The sequence below is a fragment of the Bos grunniens genome, chromosome 24 (assembly GCF_055505025.1).
Source record: "Bos grunniens cultivar Pamir isolate PY7600 chromosome 24, Bosgru_T2T1.0, whole genome shotgun sequence".
Classification (NCBI taxonomy): domain Eukaryota; kingdom Metazoa; phylum Chordata; class Mammalia; order Artiodactyla; family Bovidae; genus Bos; species Bos grunniens.
The window spans coordinates 21,430,655-21,444,765 of record NC_141188.1 but is presented as its reverse complement, the minus strand read 5'-3'; the positions used below and the strand labels follow the sequence as shown (position 1 = coordinate 21,444,765).

At 47.0% G+C, this 14,111-nt stretch overlaps 1 protein-coding gene across 10 annotated transcripts in view; it reads left to right on the top strand.

The window, feature by feature from the left end:
* KIAA1328 (KIAA1328 ortholog) overlaps nt 1-10,250 on the top strand; it is a 425,847-nt gene extending 415,597 nt beyond the window's left edge. For all 10 annotated transcript variants that reach the window (XM_086372655.1, XM_086372653.1, XM_086372654.1 and 7 more), the window contains one exon: nt 519-10,250. In XM_086372655.1, the coding sequence (XP_086228781.1) occupies nt 519-729 (211 nt within the window). In that variant the 3' untranslated portion in view covers nt 730-10,250. The remainder of the gene's footprint in view (nt 1-518) is intronic.
* The last annotated feature ends 3,861 nt before the right edge of the window (nt 10,251-14,111 follow it).

Sequence of the window (14,111 nt, the reverse complement as noted above, 5' to 3'; positions counted from 1 at the left end):
CTGACTGCAAAGACTTTGAGAGGCAGCTTTAAAAGTGCCCTGTGTGTGAGTGCTGGAAGCAAATGCCCTGGGTTCAAGTCCTGACTCAGCCCGGTAGTGGCTCTTGCTAGACGAGTTACTTCTCAGAGTCTTGGTTTCTTCATGTAACTAATGGGGACCTACCTCATAGGGTTGTGTAGAGGGTTAAATGAAAGGAAGATTCATGTAAAGCACTGAGAACAGAGCCTGAAATCTGTGGCAAATGTCACTACTAATATCGTTGCTGTTACCATGATTACTTTGCCCACTCCAGTCTCTTTTCACAGGTTAGTAGTCAGCAGAAAACAAGGGCTTAGAGACAGACAGACAACAAGGCCCTTCTGGTGTTTACTTTGCCTAAAGTTCCCAGAGAAGGCCCTCTTATCTACGATGTGATCTGTGATCTGATTCTTGCCCTGGGAAGCCCATCTCTATGGTCTTTTTGGATTTTAATGTTCTGCCGACTTGATCATTTTCTGTCTGGGTTGTATGTGTTACAGGTATGAGACGTCTCTGTTGGATTTGGTTCAATCTCTGAGTCCAAAGACTGCTTCCAAACCCCAGCCCCATCGCTCCAGAGAAGCTGGGTCATGGAATCACCGTACTTGCCGACTCAGTCCTCTGAAATCAACCTGGAACAAGACCAGGGCTGGCAGCACCCCCGAAGACCTGGAGGAGAATCAGATTCTGGAAGATATCTTTTTCATTTGACACTGAAGCACATGCTGCAAAGTTTCCATCAGAAATGAGTGGGTGTCTCTATGTACCAATCTAGGATTTTAAATTATTTAACTGTAATTGTGTCTCTCCTTTCACAAGGACCTATCTCACTAGCATCCTGTTATGTATCGAATTTAGAAATTATTCTAACAACCCAGGGTGTTTCTGATCAGACCAGTCAGTAGGTAACACATTAAGGGTAGATGAGGGTGGAGGGCAGTAGCCTTTCTGTGCTAAGCAGAGATTAGAAAATTAACAAAGAACACTTACTGCATGGCAGAGGCCATTGTTTACTCAGACTCATTCAAGAGTGTTTCCTTTTTAATATTTGGCTGGAAAACTCTGGCTCTGTTTTGTACACAAGGAAAACCTTTCCACTGAAAGATGCCTCTGGTTTCAACATAGCCCCTGTGTAACATAAGCAGTTTCAGAAACATAGACCGTTTTACCTCTCCACCCTGTTTTCTTACCACGTACCTCTTTGCAATGCAGTCAGTTAATTCTGAAGCTGGAGTTGGTGCCCTTCCCATCACAAGCAACACTGAGGGCCAATCGTGAGTCAGCCTCTGCAGTCATCAGCCTGGTTGCTGCCCACCCCATACCCCTAAGTGCTTAATGAGCTGGAAATCTACCCCCCACACTCCAGCCCTTGGAAACAAGAGAGTGCTGGCCCAGCGGAGGCACTGGCCAAAATGCTTGTCCTCCCATCTGCCATTTCCTTGGGTAAATTAGAGCAGTCTCTCAGTATCTTTCCTTGACCCAAGTATCTGTCTTATTCACCCTCATGAACTCCCATCAGTGGCTGCAGGCTGATAGGCTTCCTGGCCTCCTCTCTTTCCCCGTGAAGAGCCAGAGTCCCGGTCAACCAGGCCTTGCATGTGCTCTGCTCAAAGCCACTGTCTCATGGCCCCACAGAACCACCTCCACTTGCCAGATAATGTTCCCCCCTGCTCTCCCACTGGGCCCCCCAGAGAAAGCCTGTGGAAGAAGTACACCCGAAACCTTGATTCTCTGCTCTCCTGTTTGGCAGAGCTCTTGAGCTGGGTTGCTCTGCTTACAGAGGGCTCTAGTGGGCTCTAGCAGCATCCCAAGCTGATGGGCAGTATGATGAGCCTGGTAGAGCCAGTGGATTTAAAACTGTCCAGTCCTTGGAAGCAGGGGGGAGATGTGTATTATTCAGTGACTCTATTTGGTGTAGGGGGTGTTGCTTTTTTCACTCTCCCTTTCACCAACCCCAGACATGAACTGAGACTAAGATTTTCCGTTGTTGTTAGTAGCCAAGGTCAGAACATGCAGGGCAGCCTGTAATTAGTGAGACACGTGGCTTCCCTGAAGTCTTTATCAAAACTAGATTATTTCAGCCTAGAGAAGCCTTCCAGAGCAGCTTCCGTGTCTGGATAAATCCAGATCTCATTGTCTTTTCAGACTGGGCCCTGTCACCTCTGCCCAGCCTTCCTTCACTTGCATCTTTTTGTCCTTTGGAGGAAGGAATGTAGCCTGCCAATACCATATTCTCAATCTGAGGGAAATATCAGGTCAGGACAAACTAGCTGTAGTCATTCAGTTGAAAATTATTGCAGATTACAGTCTTCTCTGAAAGTTCACCCCTGTGAAAGTAATTGAATCAGTGCCATCCCATTCCAAAAGCCTTTGGAAAAGAGCTTTCTTTGGTGTGGCAAAAAAAAAAAAAAAGGCAGGAGGCGGGGGTGGTGAAACAAGCTGAGAGCCCTTGGCCACTTTCTCAGTTAAAGTTAGTTCCTGAACTATCTTTCTGTTGCTCTGTGTGTCGTGACCACCTTAAGTGTACCCAGATCCTTCAAATCACCCACAAGCACACTTTCCCCTCCTGGACACCGGTGTCCTCACTGCTCTCTGGAGTGAGAGGATGCCAGAAAGACCACGAAAAGGCCTGTGATGTCTTCAAGAAACTTGTTTGCCTTTACAAGAATCATAAGTAGGCTCTACACTAAAGGCTTTGGGGGTCACATGCCACAAAATGGAGTTTAACTGCTTGCTTACCTCTCCTGAATGAGCAATCTGGAACAGCAAAGCTGGACTTTCAGCAGAGCACCAGTCAGCCTGTTCTTCATGTGCCGCAGCCCCACCAGTTGCCCTTCTCGATCCTGCAGGCGTTCCTCGGCGTCAGGGCAGCAGGATATGAATCTGTGTCTGGCCTAACGTCTTCAGTATGAATTGAACAGCATATGTTAACATTTCAGCCTGTGTCTCACTTTGAGATCTATATATACACATATGAAAAGGTTGTTGTAGAGCCTCGAGGCTTTTGTGAAGCCCAGAGGCTTAACCTAATTGCAGACTAAGCTACCTAGGGAGAGGGTCTGGCACACAGGGCCTTTCCTCTCAGCAAGCGCTCTCGACAGTGACTGGGAGCACTTACCCAGCCTCTAGCCACTTCCCCAAAGCAAGGCTGGACATGTGCGGGGGATGCTGCTGGTGTTCCCACTCCCCCACCCTGTTTCCCACAGTTCTAGGAGAGAAACGCCAATCAATGTTGGCAAAATGGGGAAGGACGAATGCCAACCGATGCTCCTTAAGTAGGGCCCAAGGTGCGTGATCTCAAAAGCCAAGTCTGCCAAGGGAAAGGTTTTCCTGGCGGTCACCCTTCCTGGAGGCACGCTTGTGTTCACAAATCTGACCTCTGTGGTGGGGGCTTGTCTAGAGCGTCCCGAATGTCATGGGAGGGAGAGGCTCCCTCCTCCTCCAGGGGCACTCCTTTCACTTGACTCTGCTCTCATACAAGAGATTTCCTGGTCTCAGACTCCAGGGAGGGGCCAGGCCTAAGGAGCAGAGCCAGACGAAGTCTGCCATCATTAGGGTGGGGGCTCTGACAGACTCCCCCCAGCTCACCTTCTATCCCCACCTCAGGGTATGTTATTTTTAATGTGGGCCAATGTTTATATATATCTATATATATATATACACACACATATGAGGTTTTATTGTAATAAATTCTCTCTATGGTTATTCTCCCCATGTGGTTTTAATACTGAATTGCTCCTTGAACATCCCTCATCAGATAAGTGGAGTTTAGCTTGAAAACAAAAGCAGAGCCTTGGGTTATCATTTCACTTAGTATTTGTTAAAGCAACAGGAGCTTATGGTCAACTGAAAGAAACCCACATCTTGTAGGTTTCCTGGCTGACTCCAGCTCATGCCCATCACATAAACACTAGGCTATGTGGTCACTAGAATGGAGGATTCAATCTCTGTGTACTGCTGAGAAACTGCTCAGTAAAGAACTGTCTTGGCACTTGGACACAGGAAAAATAGTCCTGGAGGAGAAAATGGCAACCCACTGCAGTAGTCTTGCATGGACAACCCCATGGACAGAAGAGCCTGGTGGGCTACAGTCCTTGGAGTCACAAAGAGTCAGGCACGACTTAGCAACTAAACAGCAAACAGTTCGCTTTAGGTGCTGGGAAAACATCGGCGAGGGTTCGCATGCCTGAAGTGCTGAGTTTTGAGATCACATCTGTCGATTCAACTAAGACAGCTAAAGGCCCTATCCTGTCCCGGCTTCCCTAGCCAGCTTGGCACCTCCCTCTGAACCAGGGGCCTTTGCAGCTGCTCCTCAGAGACAGAAGTGATGAGAGTAAAGTCATCACTCAAATGGCTCCCAAGCTGAAAATGAACTAAGTAGTGTTTGACCCGATTGAAGTAAGATTACTCTTGAGTCTAGGAACAAGGCCTGATCCTCAGAGGAAGAATAAACTGGTAGCCAGAGAGCCCACTTCATAAGTTGGTAACCAGCCACACGGTTCCTTCAAGTTTCTCAGATTTGCTATTCAAGGTGGGTTGTTCCTGAGCCCCTAGAGTTCCATTGTTCCATTCAGAACTGGAACCTTTTACCCTCTCAGGCTTCAGCCTCATAGCTCACTCATATCCAGCTCCACCACATGCATGCTCAGAATTGAAGAAGCACCTGGAAAATGTGCCTGGGTCCTTTTCTGCTCTCCTCACCACAATTCCATCACCTTCCAGAGTCACAGAAGTCTGTGGCTAGATTGGACCTTAGAGCCCATAAAATCCATCACTTTGATTTTACAGATGAAGAAAGTTCAGAGAAAAGCGAGCTCTCATATCCTGCCAGTGGTAGGTCTGGCCACCAAGCAGGCACACACCCCCCCCACCCCGCCCCGCTGCAGGACATCACTAGTTTGATGTATGTTCCAAGATGAACATTTTTAAGAATCTCAACTAGGATTGAACATTCCACCGCCATCTCTTGTAAGTTGAGCTTTTGTAGACTGCTTGGGCCAAAGCAGGCAGAAACATAGCCTGTCCTTTCTCCAGGGGATTTAGGTTGGTAACCCTCAAGGAGTGAATGCCACCATCTAGAACTTCTTTCTGTTCATGGAGGTGGAAGCCATGGGAAGATTAAAGAAAATCCCTGGGAAAAAGCTAAATCTCTCCAGGTGGCATAATGGACATCACTGTCTTCTGTAAATAATAAAGGCTATTACAGCCCTAGTTAGGACTTCTTCTAAAAAGACAGTTGGCAAAACGAGAGTGAGGTCCACCTTCAACTGGCTGGGGGAGGTGGTAGATGTAAAACCAGTAGGAATGACCTATATCATATGTGGTCAGTAGGGCAGCCAACTACTTTGGCCATGACCTACCAAAACCCAAGCTTGTCTTCATTGTGGTCTTGGTCAGTTGAGTGGCTCCCCTGGGTCCATCATTGTGTCACATGCTGTTGACCCCACTAAGGAAGAGAATAACAGCACAGGTTATGGAACTAATTGGGCTTTCCTGGTGGCTCAGATGGTAAAAGAATGCGGGAGACCTGGGTTCGATCCCTGGGTAGAAAGATCCCCTGGAGGAGGGCATGGCAACTCACTCCAGTATTCTTGCCTGGAGAATCCCCATGGACAGAGGAGCCTGGAGTCACAAAGAGTGGGACACGACTGAGCGACTAAGCACAGCACATGGAACTAATTAGATCTTACCCAAATCTCAGTTATACTGCTTCCTAGCTGATTACTCTGAGGCAATTTATTAACCACACTAAACCTAAATTTCTTAACCTATAAAATAAGGATGATAATGCATGCCTCATAGGAAGGTTATAAGAGTAAAATTCAATGAGGTAATGTATGAGTTAGTCACTCAGTCATGTCTGACTCTTTGCGATTCCATGGACTGTAGCCCACCAGGCTCCTTTGTCCATGGGATTCTCCAGACAAGAATACTGGAGGGGGTTGTCATTTCCTTCTCCAGGGGATCTTCCTGACCCAGGGATCGAACCCGGGTCTCCTTCATTAAAGGCAAATTCTTTACCATCTAAGCCACCAGGGAAGCCCTTAATGTATGTGAAGGGCCTAGGAATAGTCCCTGACACATATAAAGTGTTTCACTAGTGGTAGCTATTTCTCAGCTAACTAACAGACTAGATAGGAGACAAAGCTTCATACTTTACATTTTTAATTAATTTTTGTTGAACTATGGTTGCTTTACAATGTTCTACTTTCTGCTGTATAACTGTTAAGTGAATCAGTTATACACACACATATATTCAACTGTGTAGAGTACCTTGTGCTGAACAGTAGGTTCTCGTGAGTCACCTATTTTATACATAGTTCATACTTTAAATTTTTAACAATAATAAAGTGAGAGCTCAGTCCACGTCTGACTCTGCAACCCCATGGACTGCAGCACGCCAGGCTTCCCTATCCATCACCAACTCACGGAGCTTGCTCAAACTCATGTCCATCAAGTCGGTGATGCCATCAAACCATCTGACCTCTGTCATCCCCTTCTCCTCCCACATTCAATCTTTCCCAGCATCAGAATCTTTTCCAGTAAGTCAATTCTTTGCATCAGGTGGCCAAAGTATTGGAGTTTCAGCTTCAACATGAGTCCTTCCAATGAATATTTAGGACTATTTCCTTTAGAATTGACTGATAAGCAAGAGTTATCTCAGTAAATCTCCCAGTGACTGGTAAACACTATAGTTTCAGATAGCAAATTGCTGGACTGAGTTTACTTAGAACTTGTGGGAGGAGGCAAAAAAGGAAAGAACTGTAACCTGGGCTTGGGAAGAATATCTAAGACGGATGAAGGGTAGGGAGGGACGTGGCGGGTGGGAAAGTGCAGAAGCTGAATGTTCATTGGTGAGAACACTCAAGATGTGCTTTGAAAGAATGCCTCTGCGGTCACAGCTAGTAGTTGAGGTTCCAGACAAGAACACATGGGCACGGACTGAGAGAAATAGGCCAGGCCCAAATTGTGAAGGCTGCTGGATGCCAGGCACTGGAGGTCCATCCTTCAACAAAAGGCCGTGAACTATTTTAGAATCACTTGTTCTGAAATATCTACCATGCAGGGGTGTCAGGCTGTATCGGGGAGCGGGGGTGTGGATAAGAAAGGGAAGGAAGGAAACCAGTACTGCGTGCCTGCTAAGTGCTGAGCAAGGTCTGTAGATGCCTCACCTCATTAAATCCTAAAACTTGGGTGGCAGTAGCCCCCTGTTAGAGATCAGGAAACTGATCTTGGAGAGGTTAGGTGTTGGGCCTCAACTGCTAAGTTGTGGAGCTAGAAGAGGCCTGGGAGACGAGTGTCAACTTCAATGGGTGTGCTCTTTGTACCATACAAGCCTTCCTCTAGACTAAGCAGGTAGCACTTTAGGCTTGTTATGCAGCTGTTGCACAGGTCAGATGAGGTGCTGGGAGACCTGTCACTCCATGCTAGGATTGGATAGAAGGCTGTAGAGTAGAGATGCTGCTATTAGGATCAGGCTTCCTAATTCCACCTCCCAAGATTGGACCGTGGGACAGCCTACCCAGAGGAGAGTTGGGACAGCAGATCAGACAACCTAGGATTCATATAGCTTGCCAGGGACTGAGTTGGAAAGAAAGACCTTGAATGCAGCACTTAAATCAACCTTTCTCTGTTGAGAATGTGCACAAAATGAAGTCAGATTGCCCCTGACTGGAAAGATAAATAACAGAGCATTAAGGAGGAAGCAATGAGCACGGGACACAGAAAGAAGTCAGAACCTGCTCCATTGGAGCTCCCTTCATGGAAACACTGGACAGGAGGGTGATAAGATGCTGAACCCCAGTAGTGACAACAGCGATATCAAAGAGGAAGATCTTACAGGAAAGTAAGAAATTTCTCTGAACCCACATACTTTGCTGAAGGGAATGTGAAATGGTACAGCTGTCTTGGAAAACAGTCTGTAAGTTCCTCAAAAAGCTAAACAGAGTTACCATATGACTAGCAGTTGTACTCCTAGGTGTAGACCCAAGAGAAATAAAAACACTGTTTAGTTGCAAAGTCATGTCTGACTCTTAAATTCATGCCCTACCCTTTGCAGCCCCATGGACTGCAGCATGCCAGGTTTCCCTGTCCTTCACTATCTCCTGGAGCTTGCTCAGACTCATGTCCATTGACTCGGTGATGCCATCCAACCATCTCATCCTCTGTTGCCCCCTTCTCCTCCTGCCCTTAATGTTTCCCGGCATCAGGGTCTTTTCCAATGAGTCAGCTCTTCATATCAGGTAGCCAAAGTATTGTAGCTCCAGCTTCAGCATCAGTCCTTCTAATGAACATTCAGGGTTGATTTCCTTTAGGATTGACTGGTTTGCCCTCATTGGAGTCCAAGGGACTCTAAAGAGTCTTCTCCAACACCACAGTTCAAAAGCATCAATTCTTTGGCACTCAGCCTTCTTTATGGTCCAATTGTCACATCCATGCATGACTACTGGAAAAACCATAGCTTTGACTATATGGACCTTTGTCAGCAAAGTCATATCTCTGCTTTATAATTTGCTAAGGGTGTCATAACTTTCCTTCCAAGGAGTAAGCATCTTTTAATTTCATAGCTGCATTTGCCATCCACAGTGATTTTGGAGCCCAAGAAAATAAAATCTGTCACTGCTTCTGCATTTTCCCTTCTATTTGCTGTGAAGTGATGAGCCCAGATGCCATGATCTTCGTTTTTTGAATGTTGAGTTTTAAACCAGCTTTTTCACTCTCCTCTTTCACCTTCATCAAGAGGCTTTTTAGTTCCTCTTCACTTTCTGCCATTAGAGTGGTATCATCTGCATATCTTGATTTCACCTTGGAATTCATCCAACCCAGCATTTTGTATGGTGTACTCTGCATATAAGTTAAACAAGCAGGTGACATATACAGCCTTGACGCACTCCTTTCCCAATTTTGAACCAGTCTTGTTCCATATCCGGATCTAACTGTTGCTTTTTGACCTGCAAAGAGGTTTCTCAGGAGGCAGGTAGGGTGGTCTGGTATTCTCATCTCTTTAAGAATTTTCCACAATTTGTTGTGACCCACACAGTCAAAGGCTTTGGCATAGTCAATAAAGCAGAAGTAGATATTTTTTCTAGAATTCTCTTGTTTTTTCTATGATCCAACAGACGTTGGCAATTTGATCTCTGGTTCCTCTGCCTTTTCTAAATTCAGCTCGAACATCTGGAGATAAAGACATATGTCTATAGAAAAAATTTTACATGGATATTCACAGCAGCATTATTTATAATAACCAAAAGGTAAAAACAACCCAAATGTCTATTAGCTGATGAATGAGTGAACAAAATGTAGCATATGGGTATGTGGAATATTCGGCAATAAAAAGGAGGGAAATGCAACCTGCAACATGAATGAACCTTGAAAGCATTAAGCTAAGTGAAAGAGGCCAGTCAAAAAGACCTCGTATCGTATGATTTCATTTACATGAAATGTCCAGATGGGCAAAGCCACAGGACAGTCTATTAATGGTTGCCTAGGGCGGTAGGGGATGGGGGTAATGGAGAGTGACTGCCAAAGAGTGTGGGATGTCTCCTGGGGTGATGAAAACGTTCTAAAAATTTATTGTGATGGTTGCATAACTGTGACTATACTAAAAGCCACTGACTAAACTGTACCCTTTAAATTAGTATATTTTATGGTATGTGAATTAGATCACATAAAACTGCCACAAGAGAAGTGTCCTGGGGCATTGGTTGCTGGGTGGCAAGGAGTGCTGGGAAGTCATGAGCAAACACCTGATCTCCGAGGCTCTAAACTGGCTCGAGTGAAAGCTTCGATTTGTGAGGTGTTGGGGAGAGCGATGCATCCACAACCGCTCATCTTAGAAATCAGCCTGTGAAGGAAGGAGAGACCGGAAGAGCTGATGGAAGAGAAAGTTCAGACCGGCTACAGGGTGCTTTTCCAAGTTAGAGGGGCCTCCTCTCGATTCCCAGACTGGTCCCCACAGGTGTTACCAAGAATCCCTGAGCAATTTTCATGATTTCAGAAAGTCTGATGGAAACCTTCTGTGTCTGCAGAGAAAAGCTGCACAGGCCAATTGTATTACTTCTTTATGTTGTAATTAATAAGTAATCTTTATTACTTCTTTATGTTGACCTGGAAATCACTCTGTCAGGGTGTGATACCCTTGGTTATTGTGGGGCGTGGATCACCTCTGATTTGTTGGGGTATCTTTATTATAACGCATGAATCTGTGCTTAATAAACATGCATATAAATCTATATATGCGTTTCAAGAAACTTTTCCTTATGCGGGATGCATGGGGAATCATCAAAGGAGCTCCCTAGAGATGCAGAACTCAGGGACTGCTAGTAACAGGAGAGAACCAAGACAAGGATGGGAAGAAACTGAGATGGGGAACAAAAATAACATCACTGCAGCGTGATGATGCGGGAGGGACAGAAAGAGCCAGGAAAGAAGGACCAGAAAGGGAGGAATGTGTACAAAACCTTGGGCTTGTGAAGTAGAGGTCAGTGGGTGTGCCAGGAAAGCATCAGAAACTCATGAAGCTCTTACCGTGTGCCAGGCTCTGGGCTGGGCCCTGAGGGTCTTATTCAGTCCTTATGAGATGTGGCCTTTTTCCGTACTTTGAAAAAATTATTGCATGGGGTTCTTCTTGGAAGTCACCTCAAATCCTTAATAAGGAATGAGGCTGGGCACACATCTATGCACACCTAAAATTTGAGGGTGATGTCATTGGCACCAATAATGAAAATGTTTTAACAAGACTTACCCAAGGTTGTCAGAGCATCGAATAGAGCATTCCAAATAAATAGAGTGCAGACTTGGAAACAGGATCGGGAGGGTCATTTCTCACGTCTCTGCTCTCCTACGCTCAGTCTCCACATAGCACCGAGTCCTTCTGCTTATCAGCCTGCCCACTGCTCACTTTTCTAGTACAATGGTCTGTTGGTTGACTTTCCTGTCCAGTGGCCCAGATTCATCCTTACATGTGTGACTTCACCTCTCTCTGCTTCACTCTTATCTTAAATGGGGATCGTAATGGAACCTACCTCACGAGGTAGGCGAGGTATTTAATGAAGGTTAAATAAACTAGTGTCTGGAGAGTGCTTGGCAGAAAATAAATCAGTGCCCAGGGAGGGTAATGTGTTATTACTATCCTGCAGAAAACTAGCAGGGCCGTCATCACAGCCTGGCTTACGTGAGAGGTAGTTTCCTATCGCCCTTAGAGAGCCTGGACTTCAAGCACAATGCTCTAGGCTCTTGGTGATCTGGCTCGCTGCAGTCTGGAGACCTCCAGCCCCCTTTTCCCACTCTCTCTTTCTTGACTTCGGGGCTCTGACCGCCATGAGCTTCCCTTAGTGCCTGAGGGCACTGTAATGTTCATTTCCTGACCTTCTTAGGAGCTCTCTTGGCCCTTGGGCACCCTTTCTCCCTGGGTACACAGTGGCACTGTGCTGGGTTGCCTATGTATCTGATTCCTCCTGTAGACTAAGGCCCCAGGACGGCCAGACTAGGACATCAGTCTCATTCATCAATGACTCCCCAGAGCTCTTGCTGGCACACTGCAGGCTCTCAGTGCTTATTTCTCAGGTACATAGATAGGGAAGGGGCATGGGAGGGATGGAAGACGTGAAACAGAGCTGTGTTTCCGAAGTCCAGCCCTCTTGGCACTGTTCCAGGCTGCTCACAACTCTTCACGAGGGAGAGTGGGGCCTGGGACGCCACCACTGCACCCCCACACTGACGAGCCTTTTCTTTCTGAAAGAAATCTGAGATTTGTAACTTCCCTGCCTCAAGTGCAAAGGACCCTGCAGTGCTTGCGGGTCAAGGAGCACACCCCCAAAAGAGACACCCCAGGTTCTCGGCACCTCACCCGCATCCCTTCCCACCTCCCCTCCCTCCCTGCATTCTGCTCCCCTTGCCACCCGCAGCCTTTGGGCATCTCCCAAAGACACACTGCTTTTTCCTGCCCGTGTGACTTCCAGGCCCCTCTCTTTCCAATGGATCTTTCCAGACCGGCCTCTGCTGTCTCTGCTGCCCTGTTTTCCTGACTCCTCACCCCCAGGCAACAGTATCAAACCTTCTCTCCGCTCCAACTGTGCCTGTAGAGCTGCTGTTACGGCCTGCCTCCAGCTGTGCTGTATTGTTCTATGTGCTGCTTATCCGTGTCAACAAAGGTCCGTCTAGTCAAGGCTATGGTTTTTCCAGTGGTCATGTATGGATGTGAGAGTTGGACTGTGAAGAAGGCTGAGTGCCGAAGAATTGATGCTTTTGAACTGTGGTGTTGGAGAAGACTCTTGAGAGTCCCTTGGACTGCAAGGAGACCCAACCAGTCCATTCTGAAGGAGATCAGCCCTGGGATTTCTTTGGAAGGAATGATGCTAAAGCTGAAACTCCAGTACTTTGGCCACCTCATGCAAAGAGTTGACTCATTGGAAAAGACTCTGATGCTGGGAGGGATTGGGGGCAGGAGGAAAAGGGGATGCCAGAGGATGAGATGGCTGGATGGCATCACCAACTTGATGGACGTGAGTCTGAGTGAACTCTGAGAGTTGGTGATGGACAGGGAGGCCTGGCGTGCTGTGATTCGTGGGGTCGGAAAGAGTCGGACACGACTGAGCGACTGAACTGAACTGAACTATCCGCCTATGTTCATTGGATGGACTGAATGTTCATTGGAAGGACTGATGTTGAAGCTGAAACTCCCAATACTTTGGCCACCTGATGCGAAGAACTGACTCACTGGAAAAGACCCTGATGCTGGGAAAGATTGAAGGTGAGAGGAGAAGGGGACGACAGAGGATGAGATGGTTGGATGGCATCACCAACTCTATGGACATGAGTTTGAGTGAACTCTGGGAGTTGGTGATGGACGGGGAGGTCTTCCATGCTGCAGCCCATGGGGTCGCAAAGAGTCAGACATGACCAAGTGACTGAACTGAACTATCCACCCAAGTGTCTAAATGCAGCCTACAGTGACCTTGGAATCCATGTGGCCTCACTGCTTGTGAGCTGTATACATTTAAGTAAGTCACTTATACCCACTAAGCCTCCCATGTGATAATTTATAGTAGTATTTGTAAAAATGGAGATGCCATCCCTACCTTACAAGTTTGGTGCCTGGCATGCTGACCTAGTCCTGGAAACCAGCCCAGGGGAAAGCCAGACGATCAGGCCAAAGTGTCCATGAATGTAGAGCAGGCAGGGTGTCCGGAGGAGCCCGAGAAGGCTCTGAGAGGGGGCTCCTTGGAAGAGAAGGAACCAGGAGGCCCAGGAGGGAAGGGCTGTGTTGGATTTGTGAGAAGTCGAAGAGGTGGCTGGCTCGAAGCTAGAGCCTCATCTGAGATCTGGACAGGGTGTTGGCGCTGGCCTCTCCCGCCCCTCCTCCACAGTCCACACTTGGTGACCATGACTGGCACGTGGCTGGCACTGCCACAGAGACCACAGTCGTGGTCTGGGCTACCAGGAGGCCTGAGGCCCACGGGGCTGCACATGTACAGCAGTTGTAAACTTTGTCCTTCTCTTCCCCTTTTTTACCCACTTTCCAAGTGGGCTAGTGGTAAAGAACCCATCTGCCAATGCAGGAGATGTAAGAGACACGGGTTCAATCCCTGGGTCAGGAAGATCCCCTGAAGGAGGAAATGGCAACCACTCCAGTAATCTTGCCTGGAGAATCCCATGGGCAGAGGAGCCTGGTGGGCTACAGTCTATGGATCGCAGAGTCGGACATGACTGAGCAACTTCACCTCCACCACCAGGTTCTGCGGTGGCTTGTCTGGTGCTGAGGTGAGTGACTAGAGGAAAGGAAGTCACTTCCCCGCCTCGTGTGGCTGCCAGTCGAGACAGGATGAACCCCAGCCCGGGTTGGTGGCGTTCCCCTCCCAGCTGGAAGTGATTTAAGCTTGTTGGATTTATATAACACTGAGGAACGGTAAACTGTGTAAATTTGCTATGTTTTCCAGGGACAGTTATTTATGGAGGGGCATTTTTAACTCAAGTGCAGAAGTGTTAAATCATTATAATAAATCCATGCTATTCAGACTTTCTTACATTGTAATAAATTTTTTTCTAAGCATGAATGAGGAGATCCATGCTTCCTCTAATATACCATTATGTAT